We start from the raw sequence: 19,161 nt of genomic DNA, 5'->3' as shown, positions 1-19,161 counted from the left end.
ACAATAAAATGATCAATATATAATATATATTAATAAATACATAACTAATTGTTAGTTGCAGCTAGGGTTGGGAATCGCAGGGTAACTAACTCACGATACAGGATACGTGGCCCACGGTAACGATAATATCACGATACAGCGATTCTGCGATAATTGATATATCGCAAGACAATCATTGATACATCACGATATCTGATTAACTGAAGAATATAAAAGTACAGAAATAATGTATCTTTACTGAGATGAAACAATAAACGTGTTTTCAGTCTGTAAAATAAATATACAGAAATATATAAAACCAAATTAGGACTTTGGATGCTGTCCGACATTATCCTGCTGTCTTCTTCTTCTTTTATCCCGCTGTCAACTTCTTCTTCGGCCAATTAATATCCGTTCACGTTAGCCCCGTTTTAAGTCTTAAACGCCAACGCGAGGTAATGAGTCACAGGGAAATCTGTTTAGAGCGCCTTGTATTTGTTAATCAAAATATCCATATTTGGCACCAGACTAGTGTATCGCACGAGTCAGGGTGACGACATATTGCTGTATCAATATTTTGTCCCACCCCTAGTTGCATCAAATGTTGTTTATCCAGTCTTTGTTTGAGCAGATTACATTTTAGACCTCTTTTCAGTTCGACTTTTTTATGTTTAACAATATTTTAGATTTGTATTTTTTTGTGATATGATTTAATTTAAGGTCTTGATTTACTACTTTTCTTGCTAATTTCTTGAACATACACAGCATCATGTTCTGAGCAACAGAAAACAGGAAACATCAGCAGAGAACTACTTTCATAACATGCAGACTGAGACGGCAAATAAGCCATTTATTTCTATGCAAAAGGTCTACGCTTGTTTCTCTCACAGTCAAAGAACAGATAAGACTTATTGCATTTACAGTACGTGATGGCATGAAACACGACCTGCAGCCAGAATACCTTCACACTGATCCACACGATCGCATTACACATTAGGCTTCACTCTGAGGGAGAAATGTTTAGATTCCTATCAATATTGAATTAGCATTGATTTGACTGGAGCACAGCTTGGATCAGCTATTGTTCTAAAAATAGACTCCCACAGAGCTGGAGCCCAGACCCTGAACCAAAACTTGGACGACAGCAGAAGACAGACAGAGAGCAGTGACTGTGCGCCGTGTCAATCCACTTAATCAAACACGCAGATACCGAAAAACCCGTCTGTATTTATGTATGATGTGATTTTTAAACGCCTTTATCCTCAATCAAAGTTTTGTTCAGAGTTTTCTGTGCGAGCTTATCTCGGCAGTGGTATGCAAAAACTCACAAACACCGCAACCATGAAAGCTTGCAAAACACAGCGACTAAATCAAGCTGCTTCCCCCTTATTAATCACATGTAAATCAAACTGGCTTCCTCTTCTGTAAAAACACCCCTCTGTGGCTGCGTGACGTCCCCAGCCCTCCGCTGTGTCCCCATCAACAACTGTGGAAATGCTTACTCCACAGAAAACCCTCCGTGCCGGGCCCTTCCTGTGCCAAACAGAGAACCACAACAACGCTAACTGAGATTAGCTGGTGTGTCAAACAGACAAAACATCATCCCAGTGATGTAGAGGTAATCAATTCATGTCTGTAATTATCATATTGACATGTGTGAGAGCATGTGACTTTAAATTAACAGTAGGAGATAAAAAAAACAGCGTCCTAAACAAAAGTCAAAAGATGGACGCATTTAACTTTAATGTTTCTTTCTTTGAGTTTGTGCCATCACACGCTTGTAGAGCAATTATTTAAACAATCGATTCATAATTTCAGTCATTAATCAAGCAAAAGTAGTGGGAGAAGTGGCTGGGGTTTAGATTTTGCCTCTGGAATTATACTTTTAAATCAGGGAAGTCCCGATCAGCTTTTTTGGTCCCGATCTCGATATGATTATCGAGTCTGTTGATACCGAGTCCCAATCCGATACTTGTATTTGCATAGATAATAGAGCTGCACTCCGTCTTTTTTAACGGAAACAAATTAACTAAAAGATGTCTTCAGTTTATTCCATTTAACTCAGTCCAGCTTGCATTATCAGAATGGTGTAAAATCACCTCGTATGTTGTCACAAACTTTGCTGTACAGCTCCGGTAAGGCGGCGTCTGAAATGTAGTGTCGAGACGGCAGGACATACCGTGGATCCAAAAGCTCCAAAAGACGGTAAATACCTGCATTCTCCACCACAGAGATGGGCTGGTTGTCCAAAGCGATGATTTCAACCACCTTCATTGTAATCTTTTTGGCCTTTTCGCTCTCTCGCGGATATTTATTCTTCCTTTTAAAGTCCAGAGTTTGTTGGAGCAGCCTTTTCCTCTGACGCTTTCGTAAACGCGGCGTATTCTGTTGCATGTTTAGTTTTTAGATTTCGTATCAAATATTGAACGCAGCTCTACTGCTACCGCCTCGCCAAACGATCGTATTGCATATATTGCAAGTAGCTGTTGGACTCTCGCTTTCTAGTTTTAAATATTTCCACACTGCTGAGATTTGAGTCGCGGGGTTGCTGATGCTGAAGTGACTTGTGCGTTTTGCCACAAATCGCGCTCAGTTTACGACAGCTGGCGTGAATGATCGGGGTGAGATGATCGGCTCAAATTGTCAATCCCAGATCAGTTAAAATCTGATCCGATAATTATTATAATAATACATTTTATTTATATCGTGCTTGACATGATCGCATTTTAAAACAACAAAAGAAACACAATAAGAGGAAACCAAACAATGGAAAGAAACCTGCATCAGAGATTAAAAGCAGTTCTCAAAAGCTCTTGATCATTGATTTAAAAAATCAGCACGAAGTTGAGATCGGGATCCTTTAAATAGAAAATTTGATCATTCAATGAATCAATAATGATATCTAACTTGACATTTTGACGTAATGAATATCTATAAGAGCATAACTTGACCTTTGACCCTCTGATTTGTCCTCTGTGTTTGCTTGAAGTTATTCTGGACTACACGGCTTTACTTCAGCCCCCTTCTATCAAACACATACTAATCTGAAGCATTTATTTATAGATTATAACTCCCACTTTGCTTTAGTCATGCCGTGGTTCCAATGGCACCACAGGGATTTCCCGGTATGTTAAACTCTCTCCAGCAGGCAGCCACAGTGAGCCTGTGCTCGCAAACACTCCTGCCCCTCAGTCAGCGAGCTGTCATTCTGCTCGGTTTGGTTTTACTGCTCTTACAACATATGGAGGAATGTGTTGAGGAATCCAGCGGCTACGGGGTTTTACTGGTTGGAAAGTTATTTTGAAGGAACATTACGAAGGAGGCATCCATCTGCAGACACCACTGATGGAGTAAGAACTGGAGGTATTCTCTCAGTGATGGCTGCTGATAGAGAACAGGGCTGGAAACCCCTGTGGAGACGGAGATGAAGGGAGAGGAGAGGAGGGGTAGGAGATGGTATAGATATTGTGTTGTTTTAGTGTGTGTGTGTGTGTGTGTGTGTGTGTGTGTGTGTGTGTGTGTGTGTGTGTGTAAACTGCCATTACCTTCACACATCAGGAAATGTGTGTTTGTTTTCATGTTAGCCTACAGCTCCAGACATAGTAGTAGCTCTAAAATATGATCTAATACTGTAAAGACCTGAATGGAAAAAGGGTTCTGTGAGCCCAGGGTTCTATCTTCAGGTACACTGAACGGGATTAAGGGATTAATTAACATTATTTTAATTCAAACAAGGATTCAATTAATCGAGTATGACAAAAAATGCCATAAATTCTCTGTTTTTCCATCTTATTATGAAAATTTGCTCCCGGTCAGAAAAAATAAGAGGTTTGAAGATGTCATCTTTGGATGGAGGAACATGTGACGTGTATTTTAAAGACCGATTAATCGATATTTGAAGCAGTTGTTAGACCCAAATCTATGAAGTCACGAACATTACGACAACATAGTCCCCACATAACAGAAGGAGAATATTAAAGTAACATGGAGGCAAGTTGAGTTTACTTTTTACATCAACAGCAATTACGCGTAACTTTTCTTAACCTAACCCGGTATTTATTACGTAAAAACGTAACCCCGCTTTCAAAAGACGGATGTCAATGAAATAGAAAAAAACGGAATATTGTCAAACAATGAAAAACCGACACAGTGATGTGTCAGCCACAGACAGATTACAATTAAATGACACCCACAAGCAGCAAAGCATGTTGTTAAAACAAATACTCACCTTCCTACAGTTTGGTTGGCGAGTTGCCTCATGCGATTAAACTGTTTCTTCATGTTGTTTCCTCCTCTGTGTCTCCTCAAAGTCAGTAAAAGTTAGCTGCGCCTCTGGGCGCTGTCGTTCATCCACCGTGGATCCAAAAGTTGCGCTACGTCGCAGCCATTGTGGCTGAATAAAAGGGCTGAGCTCAGACCAGTTTAACACAGTACAAGTGAATGGTTTCACTGGTTAAACTCGTTGGCATTTGCCGTAGATGTTAAACAGCAGAGAGACAAGCAGAGAAGTCAATTAAAGCAGACCTCGACGAGCTTCAGGATCCCCATTGCCACGAAAATCAGACTTCCTATCAAACTGGCTGCTCTGTCTGTGTGCAACCAGTGAGGTAGGAAGAAGGAAGTGCCTTTACTTCCCTACTGTACGCTGCACGGCCCGGAGCTGACATGTGATACCTTAGCAAGAAAAAAAGAAAGAAAAAAGCATTGAGTCAGCTAATGGGCTGTCATGGTCATTGCAAAGTCACACACAAATACGTCTTAGTTCACTGTTGAAAGTCGTTTTCTGTGTTAAATGATCGGAGACGGTAACAGGGTTATTTACAAGTAGGTTTTCTTAGTGGCAAGGTTCGGTTTTTTTTCAGTGTACAATAATGAACATAGTCAGAAAAAATAAGTTTGAAAAAGCCAGTTAATGCTGAATCAATGGGGCAAATTTCAGAAATGTTGCAAACCCTAAAAACAGCGACACCAAAATAATAATAAAAGATGCCAATAGGAATAAATAAGAATAAACAGCTTCAAAATAAAATGCTACGTTTAATAGTATTTTCTGCACTGATCCAGGGTCAGTCTTTATGCTCCAGTGCAGACTCGGACCATAGACTGTTAGAATTGTTTGTAATCAGGCAATTCTAGCAAGTGACAAATGAGCCATCTAGTGGGCCACCCAAAGCATACGCAAGGAAGAACTACCTGCTGAGCCAAGCCCACCAGATGTTGGATAAGCCCATCTGATAGGGGGTTACACAATCCCACGGCCCGCCTACACTAGTGGTACTGCAGTGGTACCGGCCATCGTCACCTCCCCCAAACTCCTCAAGTGGATCCGTCCATGACGCCGCAGGTAAAGCGGGAAATAAATAAAAACAGTAAGGAGCGGAGTTGAATGGAAATACAAATAAAACAGACGACAGAAAAGGCAAAAAGGTGAAGCGGAAGACGCCAGAGAGAGAAAATACAGTGTCTGATTCTGTAAAATGATTTAAGATAATACATTTATATACCCATAGTCAGCCAGGACCTAATGAAGGAGAGGACTGTGTACAGATGGAGAGCAGCAGGCTGATATTAGAGGACAACAGGGCCAAGAAGAGGTTCCTGCCGAGGACCTGCCAGCAGGTAAAACATGTGCTTTTAACAGTGCTAGCGGAGTTAACAGACTGGTGTATTATTTAATTGATCTTTTGGCTTTAATGGAGTATACCGGTACCTGCACTGTAAATCCTGTGTGGCTGACATACAGATGATCTGCTGCCATCTAGCGGCCGCTGTCCTGACATGACATTGGCAGACTGAAAAAGAAGTCGTTTTAAATTTGACCATCAGGATAAAACACACCAAAATGAAAATGTTTCATCAGTTAACTCGTGCATTATCTGAACATATAGATTTGGTTTAATGTTTTGTGCTTTTTCGACGTCTAATTATATCGTTGTAACCTTTTCTTTTCTTTGTATAGGCCTATATTAAAGTTAGCGTTGTAATTCGTTTTTCGCGATGTATGCTTTTCATGTCTTTGTCGGACAATACTGTACTGTACAATTTTCTGTGGCGTTTTCAAAGGCGAACGGAGGAAGGGGGCCAAGGGTTTTTTCTTGTGAATGTTTTCCTGTATTTAAAAGAACTGCAAATTCTCTAAGTGGACCTTTATAGTTACTGAAGATAATCCTCCATGCCTTTTCAGACAGAGTTCACAGCTCTACCTTATCGGCCTTATAAAGCCTGCCGGTATCATGAGGATCATTTATGTTTAGCTAGCCAAGACATTCCTTTCCTAGCAGCAGCTATGTCATTGACCTTTGAACCCTGTTTGTGGAATCATATACACGCTAATGATGAGTTTATGACCTAATAAATGAGAGACCTGCCATGTGCGTGTGCGGAGTGGATAACTCTTGCTCGAGGTACTTTAACCCCTGTTTGTGGACGTTAAAGAACAACTAGTGACACATCTGTGATTGGCCAGCGGCCCATCAAGTCATGTGAATACAGCTTTTAAAACAATATACTCTCTCCTGTAAAGATAAAATTTGGTTTTAATTGCTGTTCTCAGTGCTGCTTTTAATGTCTGTTAACTAAAAGCATCTTAGAACTATGAAGAGGTTTGTCTGCACCATCTTCTGTTCCATCATCTCTCTGGAAATGGACCCCGTCCTGTCCTGCTTTTCATGGAAAATAAGCTCCTGAAAACGTGTTTATATAGCTTCACAGTAAATGATAAGGTTCCAATCATTGACAAAAACTAGCTGATTTTTAAATAGTCCGTTGCACAAACTCTTCAGCAGGTAGGTGCAATGTTTACCTTTGCACGTTCCCTCCTGCGCTGAGGAGGCGTGTGATGAGCAAACTATTTTGGCTTAATGAGCAAAAGGGTCAGTGAGTCAATGACAGGTTAGTCGAACACCTCTACCACACTCTAACCTCACACGGCAAAGTCCGTGCGATTAGAAGGCACAGAGATATGTGTGTGCAGACTTCAGGAGAGCGCACTCGGTGTCACATCTTCAGCGCTCACACCCGGACCTCACTGAACACTCATGGCTAACGAGAAGATGGAGATGGGCGAAGTCGGGGCGTCTCTTATGTCTTCAGAGGTCAAGCCGCCCCCAGCGAGACCTCCGAACAAGTTTGAGAGGGTGTTTCAGCCGTGTCTGGGCGAGCTGGTGGGGACTACTTTCTTTGTGTTTATCGGATGTGTGTCGGTCATAGAGAACGTGGAGTCAGCAGGGAGGCTGCAGCCTGCGCTGGTGCACGGTCTGGCTGTGGCCGCCTTGGTGGCGTGCATGGCTGAGATCAGGTGAGGATCATTGAGAATACTTAAGACGTGTAGTTTATTGTGCCATAAATCATATCTTAGATAAAACCTGCAGAAGTGAAGCTTTCTCTTTTGCCTCTCCAGTGGGTCTCATTTCAACCCCCCCTTCACGCTGGCTATCTATCTGTGTGGAGGGATGGAGATGAATATGGTGGCCCCTTACCTTGCATGTCAGTTGCTGGGAGGGGTGCTTGGAGCTGCAATGGCAAAGGTAAAAACCTGCCTCATTAAAAGATCCATGTTTGACTCGCTTTGTGTGCAAAGACAATACTTCCTGTCGTCGTTGATGCCAACAGGCGATGACCTCGAGAGAGAACTTCGCCAAAGCCCACGGTGCTGCGTTTGCCGTGCTGCAGCCGGACGCTGAAATAGGAGGCGCTCTGTTCGGCGAGGTCGCCATGACCTGTCTGATCACAATGGTGCTGCTGCTCGGGGCTTTCAACGCCAAAACCAGAAACCCCATGGTGCCGTTTTTGGTGGGCTGTACTGTTATACTTACCATCTTAGCTGGGTGAGTTAAAAACAAATCTACAGATGTTAAGTGTATTTCTTTTACCATGAACTGCAGCTGCTTTGGAAGAACAATCATGGTATTTTACATGTTTGATGACGTATTTTTTTCACTTACCATCATAATCAATACTTTACCTATGAATGAGGGTAAACTCCTTTTGATTATCTCACCCAACCTGTCTGTTTTATCAGTGGCGATGTATCTGGCACGTGCATGAACCCAGCCAGAGCCTTCGGTCCAGCTGTCGTGAGCAACTACTGGACTTATCACTGGGTCTACTGGGTGGGACCCATCGCAGGGGGACTAATAGCAGCTGCTCTGGTTCGGTAAGTGCAACACAACATGCACCGTTTATTCAAAACATTTTGACTGAACATTTTACAAACTGTAACTGTTGCCCTGTTTTTGCAGACTCCTGCTTGGAGACAGGAAGATGCGGCTCATCCTGAAATGAGCTCCTGTGTATGTAAATGATTCATGACATTATATTTTACAGTTACAATACAGCTCCAATCTTTTGTTTCACTGACATGTTTGTTTGTAATCTTACTGTCTTTGATGTACAATATTTTTTTACGTTACGAAAGGCCCTGATGTTGTGTGCTGGAGCTTTAGCGTGTACAGAATGTAAAGTATGCTGAGCTTAGAGTTAACTTTAATATGAACCCGGTGCTGCAACACATTAAGTTAAAGTTAAACAGAGAAGTAGATGATTAGTAAAATAAGTCAGCATATTTTTTCTTCAAACTGAGGGAAGAACAGAGAAGAATGAGAGAAGAAGAGGCTGACGTGTGTGTTGGTCTGAATCTGAACATCCTGTATCTGACTACAAATAAAGTCATGGTTCAGTTACATTTTTAAAACTGTAATCTCAAGATCGGGGTGACTCACGATACAATACACTACATGTGGTCCACGATAATATCACGATACAGCGTAATTGATATATAGCAGTCATATATTGGTACATCATCATTAACTGATAGTTTTGACACAAATTGAGAAACGATGCGGTGACTCAAAGTGGCAGGGAGATCTGATTAGAGCACTGAATCTTTTTAAAATTAAAATATCGACTCATATTGGCTCCAGCGGTACGGCAATTGTATCACACCAGTCAGGACGATGATATATATTGTGATATCGATAATTTGTCCTGCCCCTGTTCATGACGGTGGTCCTGAAAGATGAAATCAAGTGTGATCAATAAACTGGAAACAGGGGGTGCTGGTTTGGCTCTGTTGATGGAGCGGGCGACGCATGTGCAGAGGCTGCAGTCTGCAGAACACTGATCGCAGGTTCGACTCACAGTCTGCCGATCACTTTGTGCATGTCGTCCCCCAGCCTCTACTCCCCGCGTTTCCTGTCTCTCTTCAGCTGTCCTATCGAATAGAGGCCCGCTTCTCTTTGGCGGCACCTATGGCGATAAACGGAACTGCAAATTCAGAGGCTTTCATCAGTGGGCCATAGGCTTAATAACCATTGTGTTACCTCATTCGGCGATGGATAGAGACTTAACATTTGTAAAAAATAAATAAACTTTGTTTTCTAGTGATCAATTATGTCTTTATCTAGAGAACTCTGCCTCTAGTTTATCAAGATAACAAGAAACCCCTTTAACTAGAGATAAATAAACGTCTGGTCTTGACACACAATGATTGCAGGCATGGCAGTTCTCAGCTCCTTCAAAGTATTAAGTGTCTCAGCGCTGGTGTAGCTCAGTGGGAAGAGCAGGTGCTCCATTTACAGGGGCCACAGTCCTCGACGCTGCGGCCGCTGGTTCGACTCCTGCCCTCTGCTGCATGTCATCGCCCCCTCTCTCCTCCCAACATCCTCTTTTTAGCTATCCTATCAATAAAGGTAAAAATGGCCCAAAAAATAATCTTAAGAAAACAAAATTAATTCATATATATTATGTGAGACTATAGATTTCTCCCGGCTGGCTCAAAAGAATGAAGTCTGGATTCGTCACTGCCTTGGCTCTGTTTTGAATTTTCGACAATGAGGACTTTTGGAAAATCGAGTTTTCAACCAGGTGCAGCAGCTGCAGAGAGAACCTCTCTAACTCATTACCTTTTGAAGTGACAGGAACATTTATAAAAGAGCTTGAGCCAAAATTCAATTACTTCAGATTTTCAACCACAGATGCTGCTGAGTGGTTAAAGGAGACCGAATGGCAACCTTTTCAAAGCCAGGGCACATCTCTGCTTCTGCTTTGTGCTCGTGCTACCCTGTGCCGGCTCTCTATAGCCGGAGCGCTGAATGCCTGCTCGCCACTGGAGGGTATCACGCTGTTTCCATATTGTACCCCCGGGCCTCCCCTCAGCAGTGGCCCACATGGGAAAGCAGGCCAGGCGGTGGGATAAACCAATTACCCCCCAGTCTGGGTGGACTCCTGCCGGTGCACCATGCAGCGGCTCCGGGGCCGAGCCCTCCTGGACTCGTTCCCCATGAGAGCCTGCTGGAGTTCCCAGAGACGAGGATTGTGCGCTCTCAAAAGCCTGCAGAGAGGCTATATTTTGCTTGGAAATTTGACATGGTGGCCCCCTGGGACAATACAGAGGGAGGAGACTTCAAACTGGGCTTCTGTGGGATGAAGAAAAGTTTGTGAAGAGCTTGATTTTTTTGGCAACATTTATCAAAATACGATCTGTTTTAATGTCTTTAACCGTGTTTTATAGGCAGCTCAGGGCGCACAAGTAGCTTTGATGCAGGAAGAATCATTTGTAAGCTTTATTATTTGTCTTTATCTAAGGCAAAACATGCACAAAAGACATTTAAACTTATAAGGTAAGACATGCGAGCGATAGAGAGAGGTTTGAAAGATAACACAGAGCACAACTTAGACAAAATGTGGGCTGAGTGAGAGTAAAAGCAGGGATCGCCCCTCCTTCAGCCGCTGGCATTCATGAGCCCTGATGGTTTCTAGATGACAGCAGCCGTGACAATGGTCATTATGTCTGCCAGAGGCCTTGTCACTGCAGGGCCTTTGTGTGGGCCCCATTCAGCACACGGTCATTTACACTTTCATTGGCAGCTATTTAGTCCTCATAAAAAGTTCAACACACCAATTTGTGAGCGCTGCTCAGCCAAGGAGAAGTGTGGAATAGGCTCAGAGAGCAGTTGCTTTAAAAGTCAATTAATTGTTTGCCTGCTCTGGGAGGGGCTGAGGGGGAGGGGCTGCGGGATTTGGGGCCTCACATCTGTCCATTTGTCCTCCTGGGCTGTGATGCAGGGGCCACGCCTCTCAAAAGAAAAGTTCAATTCAGTCTGCTCAGAGATTTTGCCATTTTAGGAAACTTTGTGTTTTTAATTCTGCCATTATCATAAGAATCTAATAATAGAGGCAAAGATGGGACGCAGAAGGGAAAGAGCGATTATCGGACACTTGAGCTCTGAATCCCCTCCTCCTCTAAAAGCAGAGATTATGCAGCATATGATGGGAAATGGGGGTGTTAGTTCATTTAAGCCTTTAGCATAGAGGAGCACGGCGTCTTCAGGGGGCTGGAGCATTCTTGTAAGCTTGAGGCCCTCATGAAATGTAGATGTTTATGCACTGATCATGAGCTCGCTTCACTTCATCAGACACACAGCTGCATGAACCGACCAGAGTCTCAGATAAAATAGACACATACCTGCTTACTGAGATGTTTTACGTGTAACTGCATTCAAATTATTGTGTTGCTTTAACTCCGATATGAAATGTAGATTTTTATATGATGGTATAAAATATTTAACATGTTGAAAGACACATATCTTTAAAGAGCAGTCATGTTTTAAGACATATAAAATGCTCTACTTGAAATAATTAATTGTGTCTGATATGTTTTTTCTCAATCCTCCCAAAGCATCTCCTCCTTCTGCCTCATTAAGAATTCTCCTTCTGCAGAGTCCCCGCCGGCTAAGCTGAAACTTAGCTAGCTTGAAATGTAGTAATTAGTAGCAGAAACGTTAACGTTCATTGCATCGCTAAAGTGGTTGCCATAGGTTACACATAATGATACGCATAGCGTTGCCCCGTCCATTAACGGGATTGGCTCCTTAGGTTTGTGACATCTCAAACCTGCCAATCTGAAAACGTGTTGTTCAGCCTGTCCTTGGTACACTGCAGTTTAAAAGCAGACAGGCCCAGCCATGGAGATGACTGCTGATGTTGTCCCTGATGTGTCTTGTAGCACATGAGAAACACCACATGGAGATGTTTACAAGGTTGATTTTCACTGGAGGGGGCCTTTAAGTAAATTGTTTATAATATTAGCCTACAATCAAGAGAAAAGGACAAATAAAACTGGGGAAATGTTTGATTTGATGATAACCTTTTCTTGGCGCGCACATCCAGACGTTAAAGTCCAGGTGCTGGGCAGAAAAGGCACATAGACGCGATAAATAGAGTCGGCACACCGGATCATGCTCCCAAGTAGATCTTTTATTTAACCACCACACCATGTTGGTGGGACTCCGTGTGTTTCACTTCTATGGACCTTTTCTTGAGAGCCTCGGAGATTTAAACATTAAAATATCGTCTCTTACAGATGAAACACCGAGACTTGCAGACCTTTCTGATTTATTTAGACCAATCAAATCAAAGACGAAGCTTTTACACCAAGTTTCAGTCAGTAAAAGGTTTCAGTCTCTAATTTAAAACTGTAAAAAGTTATATCAATTTACTGTAGCAGCGTGGAAACTCATCATTTGAAAATCATTGATTAACTGTCAATAATTCGATCGTAAGTACAGTAGAGTTTTGAGTGGATTTATTTTGCAATATAAACTCAATAGTCCTGAATTGCAAACACGTTTTATTTAAAGCTCATTGATAATATACAAAACACATAAATAGACAAAAGAAGAAGATTTTAAACTTGACAATCATAAATGTACGAGCTTATTCAGTCGGACAAACGGTTGATAACACCTCCCACCTCGGTTCAAAGGGCACTTCTCACACAGAGGCAGCAAAGTGAGCGACGGTTGACGTGGGGAGAAGCACAAAGAGAATCAGAAACCCAACCCCTTCTCGGTCTCCCAGGGCCGAGAGCAGCGATGGGAGGGAGACAAAGGCCGCTCCTCAATGAGCCTCGGAGCAGGAGGCAGGAGGCCCCGCTGTTTGCCCCGGCTCTGCTCCCCCGAATGCGTCTTCTAACAGCATTTCAAAAGCTCCGTTCCTGCTGTTGACGCTGGATGCCACCTTGCTGGCACATGACAACATTAGAGGGATCCCACAGTGCCAGTACAGGGGCGAGGACGCCTGTGGATAAGTGCTCAGTAGGGCTAAATAAACCAAGCTTCCTCAGTCCAAAGGGAAGTCACAGGAATTCCGACGTGCCGCCCAGGCGGTCTGGTACACGGACAGGAAGTCTTTGTATCTTGGGGCACACCCTAACCATGCTTCCCCAAAGTGTTCTGACCCTGTGAAGAGAAACTCCCCGTCCCCAGGCTTCACGTGGCACTGCAGGCGTGTGTGGATGTGTCCCTGCCAAGACGGAGACGACCCAGAGCTGGCCGCTTGTTGCTCAAACACGCCACTGCGCTGCCAGTACACCCTGGCTGCTGACACCTCCACCAATGATGTCTGACGCTCAGAGTCGTGGGAGACGTTCTTGATGGAGCCTCGGACCACTGAAAGAACAAAGACCCTGTTTTCAAACTACATGCACACATTCATCTCTTTCTCTTTCTGCAGGTCCCACCAAATCTGATCGACCTTCAGCAGACCATAAGAACAGTTTCAAACATTATCTCCTCAAAGATTTGACATGCGACGCCCAGTTAGTGACGAGTTTTCCATCAGCCAGCAGTGGTTGGTCTGCCAGAGAGGGTAGGCGGAGCTAAGCGGCTGCTTTTCCAGTCTCTGCAAGTGTTGTGAGTAAACAGTAATCTACTATGGCTGAACAAACAAAGAAAAGATGGATGACTACAGATACAACTTCAACAAGAAGTGAAATTCCAAAGAAAAAGAAACAAACTCGACGCTCAGATGAAGCAAACAGTCTGAAAAGGAAAGTGACCGTCAGCCAGGAAAATCAAGAGTTACAACCGGAGCCAACCGTGGACGTCACACATGCAGCACTGTCTGGATATCTGGGAAGTGTGCTCCTGCAATTACCGTTTATCACCATAGGTGGCGCCAAAGAGAACGAAACTGAGCTCTTTGGTTGCTCCCATGGCGATAACCAATTATTGCCTGTGTTTTTTGGCCCTTCTTGACCTCTCATAGGTGTTGCTTGTGTAATCATCGGCATGTTCAGTATTATAATGTTTATTCTAACTGGTGGCTTGAACACAGTGCCTTATTAAAAAGTCAGCGCGGCCCAACCACTGCTAGTTGATGGAAAACAAGTCCTTAACTGTGCACCGTTTGAGGTTTTGCACAAACACTGCGTGAGATCTTTGTTCTTACAGCAAATGCAGAGGCTTTCATCAGCGAGCCAAAACATTAGTCATGACTGATCGTGAGTAAACATCTTGTATTTAAATAGTTACAGTCTGTAACAGAACGTTTAGAGCCTGATTACACACAATGCACTCACCAAAGTCACTGTTGCAGACGGCCATGAGGAGTTCTGTATCATTGCAGGGTCGGCATGAAGCTGGGAAGAGAAAAGGAAGTAGGGGTAGTTTAAGAAACAGAATGGTGGCATTTATGAGGCAATAAAACTGAATTGGATCAATATGTCAGCTATAAATTTCCCCACATTTCTGTGTCAATCATAGTCTCCCTTTTCTCCCATCACTCTCTCCAACTGACACTGATAATAGATGGGTGTCACCTCCTCCCTACCACTTCACTGACCTAAACTCTGGCTCCATGCACATTGAAGATGGAAGAAACCAGGGGTAAGATGAAGGAATGCTGCTCCTTCAACTTCTCTACCCACCACATCAAACAGCCCCTCTCCAGTCTGACCCCTGCATTTGACTCCTATTGTATCTACCTAATTGAATGACCCCGTGCCAACGCAGGAGACTGCAGGAGTCAAATTCCTCTGCCGGACTGGCAATGCAGAAACGATGAACCAGCAGCTGTCTATTATAGACGCAGGATGACATCAGCGCGCTGGGAGAGGCCCGCACACATGGATGAATGCTAATAAACAGACTCGCACAATGAAAAGGCATTCGTGGAATCTCCAAAGTATTTGCAGACTTGATTCAGACCGCTCGGCCTGTTGCCCTCCAGCCACCCTGGGGTCTGCTCTGCCCTCGCAGGCTTTGTCCCCCGATGGAAACCAGACGGCCAGACAGAACACAAGACTGACCAGCAGCTGCATGCTCCACTCAGCAGCATCAAACTACCGCTGATTCCTCCTGGAGTTAGGACGGGGTGGTTCTTTGCAATTAATGGCAATTAATGCAACACATATTTTGATGCCAGTATCTTAAAGCTGTCAGGAGTGTAACGTTTGTGTCGATCTTGGCGACCCCTGTGGACAGAACCTCCTCACAGGAGCTTTAAATAACGGCGTACTAAACAGCACATCTACTTCATTCATCTCAAACCAATAGAGCAGATTTATTTTTGTGAATAATCACTTTTCATGACGTCTATCCTCCAGATGGTCCGATATCTATTTTTTCCGATTACACTTGAGAATTGACCGATACACTGTAAATTCTAACAACTCAAGTTTATTTAAAAAACAATTAGGAAACCGATGACCTCGGGAACTTAACTGTGTCCAGTCATGTGAAATGATTCTGTGTTCAGAATGAACGTGTTATTTGAGTAAGCTGTACTTTTTTAAAGTGTGAGCACTTTATGTCTCCAAGTACGCTGTAAAACCTGATGAGTTAGTTCACCTCAAACCATCTGATGAAACCTACTTTATTTATTGTTAAAGTCCGGGTGAAATGAAAAATGTCATTTTAATCCTTTTAGATCACATCCCCGGTAATATTGTGCATCTATTTGACAATATAGGCCAAAAAAAAAACAACAGAAAATCCATTTCTTCGTATTCTTATATCAAAAATTGATAATTTTTTCTTCTGGTAAAACTAAATTTCACGTGTGCTTACGTAAGTTAGTACCAAACAATTTCAACCAATCAATCTGCAACATTTAGCCGCAGAGCACCAAGAACCCTCGGTCAGTTAGCTAGCTACTGCGCTGTGGAGAACGTCTGTCTACGCCCACTTCTCAACAATCAAATCAAATCCCTCTAATGATATGTCCCGCCTGCACGTCCTGTTTCACTCGGAAATACGTCACGATACGGGAGCTAGATACTCTCGAAATGCCGTTTCAGCTCAACTTTAATGTAACTTAAATAAATGAAGTAAACAGTTCCTATTCCATTCAGTGTAGTGAACTTAAAATGAGTGAGTGTTTGAACTTAGTTCTTAAAACTCTCCTGTGACTCATTTCAACTGAGGAAACCGATTACCTTAAACCTTTGAAGCTGCATTAACACAAAACAAATATCTTAAAATTTGGTGTGTAAGACTTTTCATGCATTTTTTAAATCTATTTATAGAAACATTTATAGTTTAATCGCTTCCCTGTCCAATGAATGCCAGATGTTAACACTCACTTGGACAAATAAGACACACCTCATTACATTGGATTTAATTGCTGCTAAAATTTTAGATTCATATTTTTATTTAAGACTTTTTTCCCCAGTTTTTTTGCACCGTCATGATCGCCATAGCAGCCGCCACCCTTACAACAATCAACATTACTGTATAGGCTGCCAGCTACTGCTAACTACCGCACTTCTTAGACTGAACAAGTGAATGTAACTCACTGTAATCAATTACTGCAACTTAAAGTGTCCCCAAAATTAGTACCACTCAAAATCAATGAGTCACTGCTAATCCATTATCACACATCTGTTAGCTGCACTGTTGTTTAATAAACTTCTCCTGATAATTTACCTGAAAACAGTAGATTTTTCGGGGCTAATAAATTAGGGTATTGCACTGACTTTCTCATACTGATACCAATTCAAGTATCAGTATCGGAACGACTTTTGTATGTGGTAATGAGTCAGTTAGGTGATGTCATCGATAAATGATAGATAAAAGTTAATAAATGGATTTCAGTCACACTCCTGTGCAGCCCTTCTCTAAATGACTTCATAACTCATAACTCATACAGTCCGATCTGAGCCTGTCTCACCATTGGCTTCTTAAATAGCTTAATTATTAACAATTAATGCAATTTGTTGAACTTATACTTAATCGATTTATAAAGCAGTGGTGCCAGATGTATAAGTCCATTTGTTTAGTACTTTTGAGCCACACTGAGAGCCGGTCCACTCACCCTGAAGCCCGCCCAGGCCCAGGTTGTTTGCAGCGCTCCTGTTAGCCAGCAGCTCATATCTGAACCCCATCGTGCGTCTGCTCCTGGCTCCATCGCTCTGCGGGCTGGACTGGAGGTAGATAGCGGGCCTGTGCGGCCCGTCCGCCCGGAAACAGAACACCTGCTGCTGCTGCTGCTGCTGCTCGGGCCGCCCGCCGTCCGGCACCAGCAGCTCCAGCTGCCCGGAGCGCTCAACGAAGACGCTGGCTCCGCGGAAGGAGGGAGACGGTTTGATGCAGACGATGGTGCGCCGGGAGGAGGACAAGTTGGGCTCCAGCACCACCCGGAGAGACTGACCCGGGTAGATCCACCTGACCGAGCCCTCTGTGCAGCGCAGCCGCACCTGGAGGACGATCCTGGAGTCGACAGCAGCCGCGAAACCGCTGGAGGAGCAGATTCAGAGATGTGAGAGAGGTTTGCAAAATTCTTATTATTGCTCATAGATATGTAATGGCTCTATCGAGTTTTAATAGATCATTTACTAATTTACATTTACTTATCAGCTTTAAAGATCAATAAAAAGCCACAAATATGACACATTTTAGTTTGCAGGTTGTTGCACATTCAGCTACACATGTTTAAAATTAATTGATACATGTTTCTCACTACCTTATAATGATTAAATCTGCAACTTTATAAGTTAATAAGTCATTAATACATTTTTTTCATCAAGCCTGCAGGTGTACGGGTTTAAAACAGTGAATTTAGTAAAGATATTATGTAGTTAATTGTTAGAAATTGTTGTCAAAATAGACCAAATAGAGTTTTCAGAACACCCTATGTCCTGATTTCTTTTTGAATTTGCAAAATATAAAGAATTAGGACATGAATTATCAACAGTAAACCAATGGAAGCGTGTCCTTTTAAATGGCCCACTCATGCAATTTAAATGTCCCTCTTAAACATGCAATAAACTTGGAGCTCCTCACCTCCCGGTCCAGTTGCACAGATCCGCTGCACAGAGCCGCAGCTGAAGATTCAGCATGTGCATCAAAATAATCACATTTAACAACATCTCAGCCGCACAGAGAGAAACATCCAGACAGGAGCGGGCGGCGGAGGAGCATGGCTGGAAAGTTCGTCTGCGTTAGAGAGAGAGAGAGAGTAGACAGAAGCGCTCTGCTGCGCCGATATATGCGCCTCTCTCTCTCTCTCTCTCTCTCTCTCTCTCTCTCTCTCTCTCTCTCTCTCTCTCTCTCTCTCTCGCACTGATCCAGTTGTTGCCCGCCTCTGCAGCTCTTTGTCTTTGCTTTTTAAAGAGACTATCGGTGTGAAAGCCGTCAGCCATCTGTTAACAACGTCCTGAAAACTGTCTCCGCTTTATTACTTTCATTTAATCTAGTTTCCAATGAGCTTTAACTTATTCTATTTTAAAGAAAACATCAAATATAAAATATAAAACTAAGTAAAAATAATAAAATCCCCCATTTGTACTACTTCTCCTCCAAAACAAATAATATCCCACTTTAAAAGATTACTTTATAAGCAGTTCAAGAATAAATGTGGGAATATGTGAAAGTGTCTCCGTGTGTTTCCGTGCTTTAGCTCCACCTTGTGGCGGGCTGCTGCAGCGCACCCTCCCCACATCTGGAGGACAAAACGCAGTCTGCTGCGGGCGTTCAGGGCCCAAACGCACCTCCAGCAGCGGGAGGCTGTAACTCAACAGCCGCTCATATTGTGCACCAAACTGGAATGCGTGACCAGCTTTCACCAATGATTAATCCACTGTGGATGTTTCACCTCATTCTAACCTGCAGGGGTCTTTGTGTACAGAGAAGAAAAAAACCTTGGCACCGTTTCAAGGTGTTTGCTGGTGGCGACATCTTGTGGAGGTTGCAGACTCTGTGGACTGACAGAGCAGCTCCTCTCGGCTGATATGCAGGCCCTCAGGCAGAGGCAGATCAGCGGGTTCAGGTTCTTCATGTCCTGGGGTAAACTACACTCGTGGAGAATTTGGCCGGATGTTGCCTCAGCTGCAGAGGGAGCCTTTGCTGCTCAGGTCTATAAATGATGACATATTGAATCTAATGTGGCAACAAAGTTTTCTGC

The 19,161-nt window shown here is 43.2% G+C and overlaps 3 protein-coding genes across 6 annotated transcripts in view; 1 reads left to right on the top strand and 2 right to left on the bottom strand.

The window, feature by feature from the left end:
• arhgap17b (Rho GTPase activating protein 17b) overlaps positions 1–4,568 on the bottom strand; it is a 32,091-nt gene extending 27,523 nt beyond the window's left edge. For all 4 annotated transcript variants that reach the window (XM_069674388.1, XM_069674391.1, XM_069674389.1 and 1 more), the window contains exon 1: positions 4,208–4,568. In XM_069674388.1, the coding sequence (XP_069530489.1) occupies positions 4,208–4,260 (53 nt within the window). In that variant the 5' untranslated portion in view covers positions 4,261–4,568. The remainder of the gene's footprint in view (positions 1–4,207) is intronic.
• Positions 4,569–7,016: 2,448 nt separating this feature from the next.
• On the top strand, positions 7,017–8,262 carry aqp8b (aquaporin 8b). Its single transcript, XM_069674395.1, has 5 exons — positions 7,017–7,276; positions 7,379–7,505; positions 7,591–7,805; positions 8,000–8,134; positions 8,220–8,262. Exons 1-5 carry the CDS (start codon positions 7,017–7,019, stop codon positions 8,260–8,262), a joined length of 780 nt encoding a protein of 259 aa, XP_069530496.1.
• Positions 8,263–13,098: 4,836 nt separating this feature from the next.
• LOC138603111 (meteorin-like protein) lies at positions 13,099–18,127 on the bottom strand. The gene is made up of 4 exons (XM_069674784.1): positions 18,042–18,127; positions 17,074–17,495; positions 14,339–14,398; positions 13,099–13,427 (listed from the first exon to the last, which is right to left on the bottom strand). The coding sequence occupies exons 1-4, from the start codon at positions 18,125–18,127 to the stop codon at positions 13,099–13,101; spliced, it is 897 nt and encodes a 298-aa protein (XP_069530885.1).
• Between the last annotated feature and the right edge of the window lie 1,034 nt (positions 18,128–19,161).

This window comes from Semicossyphus pulcher, unplaced genomic scaffold (genome assembly GCF_022749685.1).
Source record: "Semicossyphus pulcher isolate SPU_LCO1_2020_fin unplaced genomic scaffold, fSemPul1.0.p SCAF_23, whole genome shotgun sequence".
NCBI lineage: Eukaryota > Metazoa > Chordata > Actinopteri > Labriformes > Labridae > Semicossyphus > Semicossyphus pulcher.
Note: the sequence above shows the minus strand (reverse complement) of the source record. Positions and strands in the feature narration are given on the sequence as shown.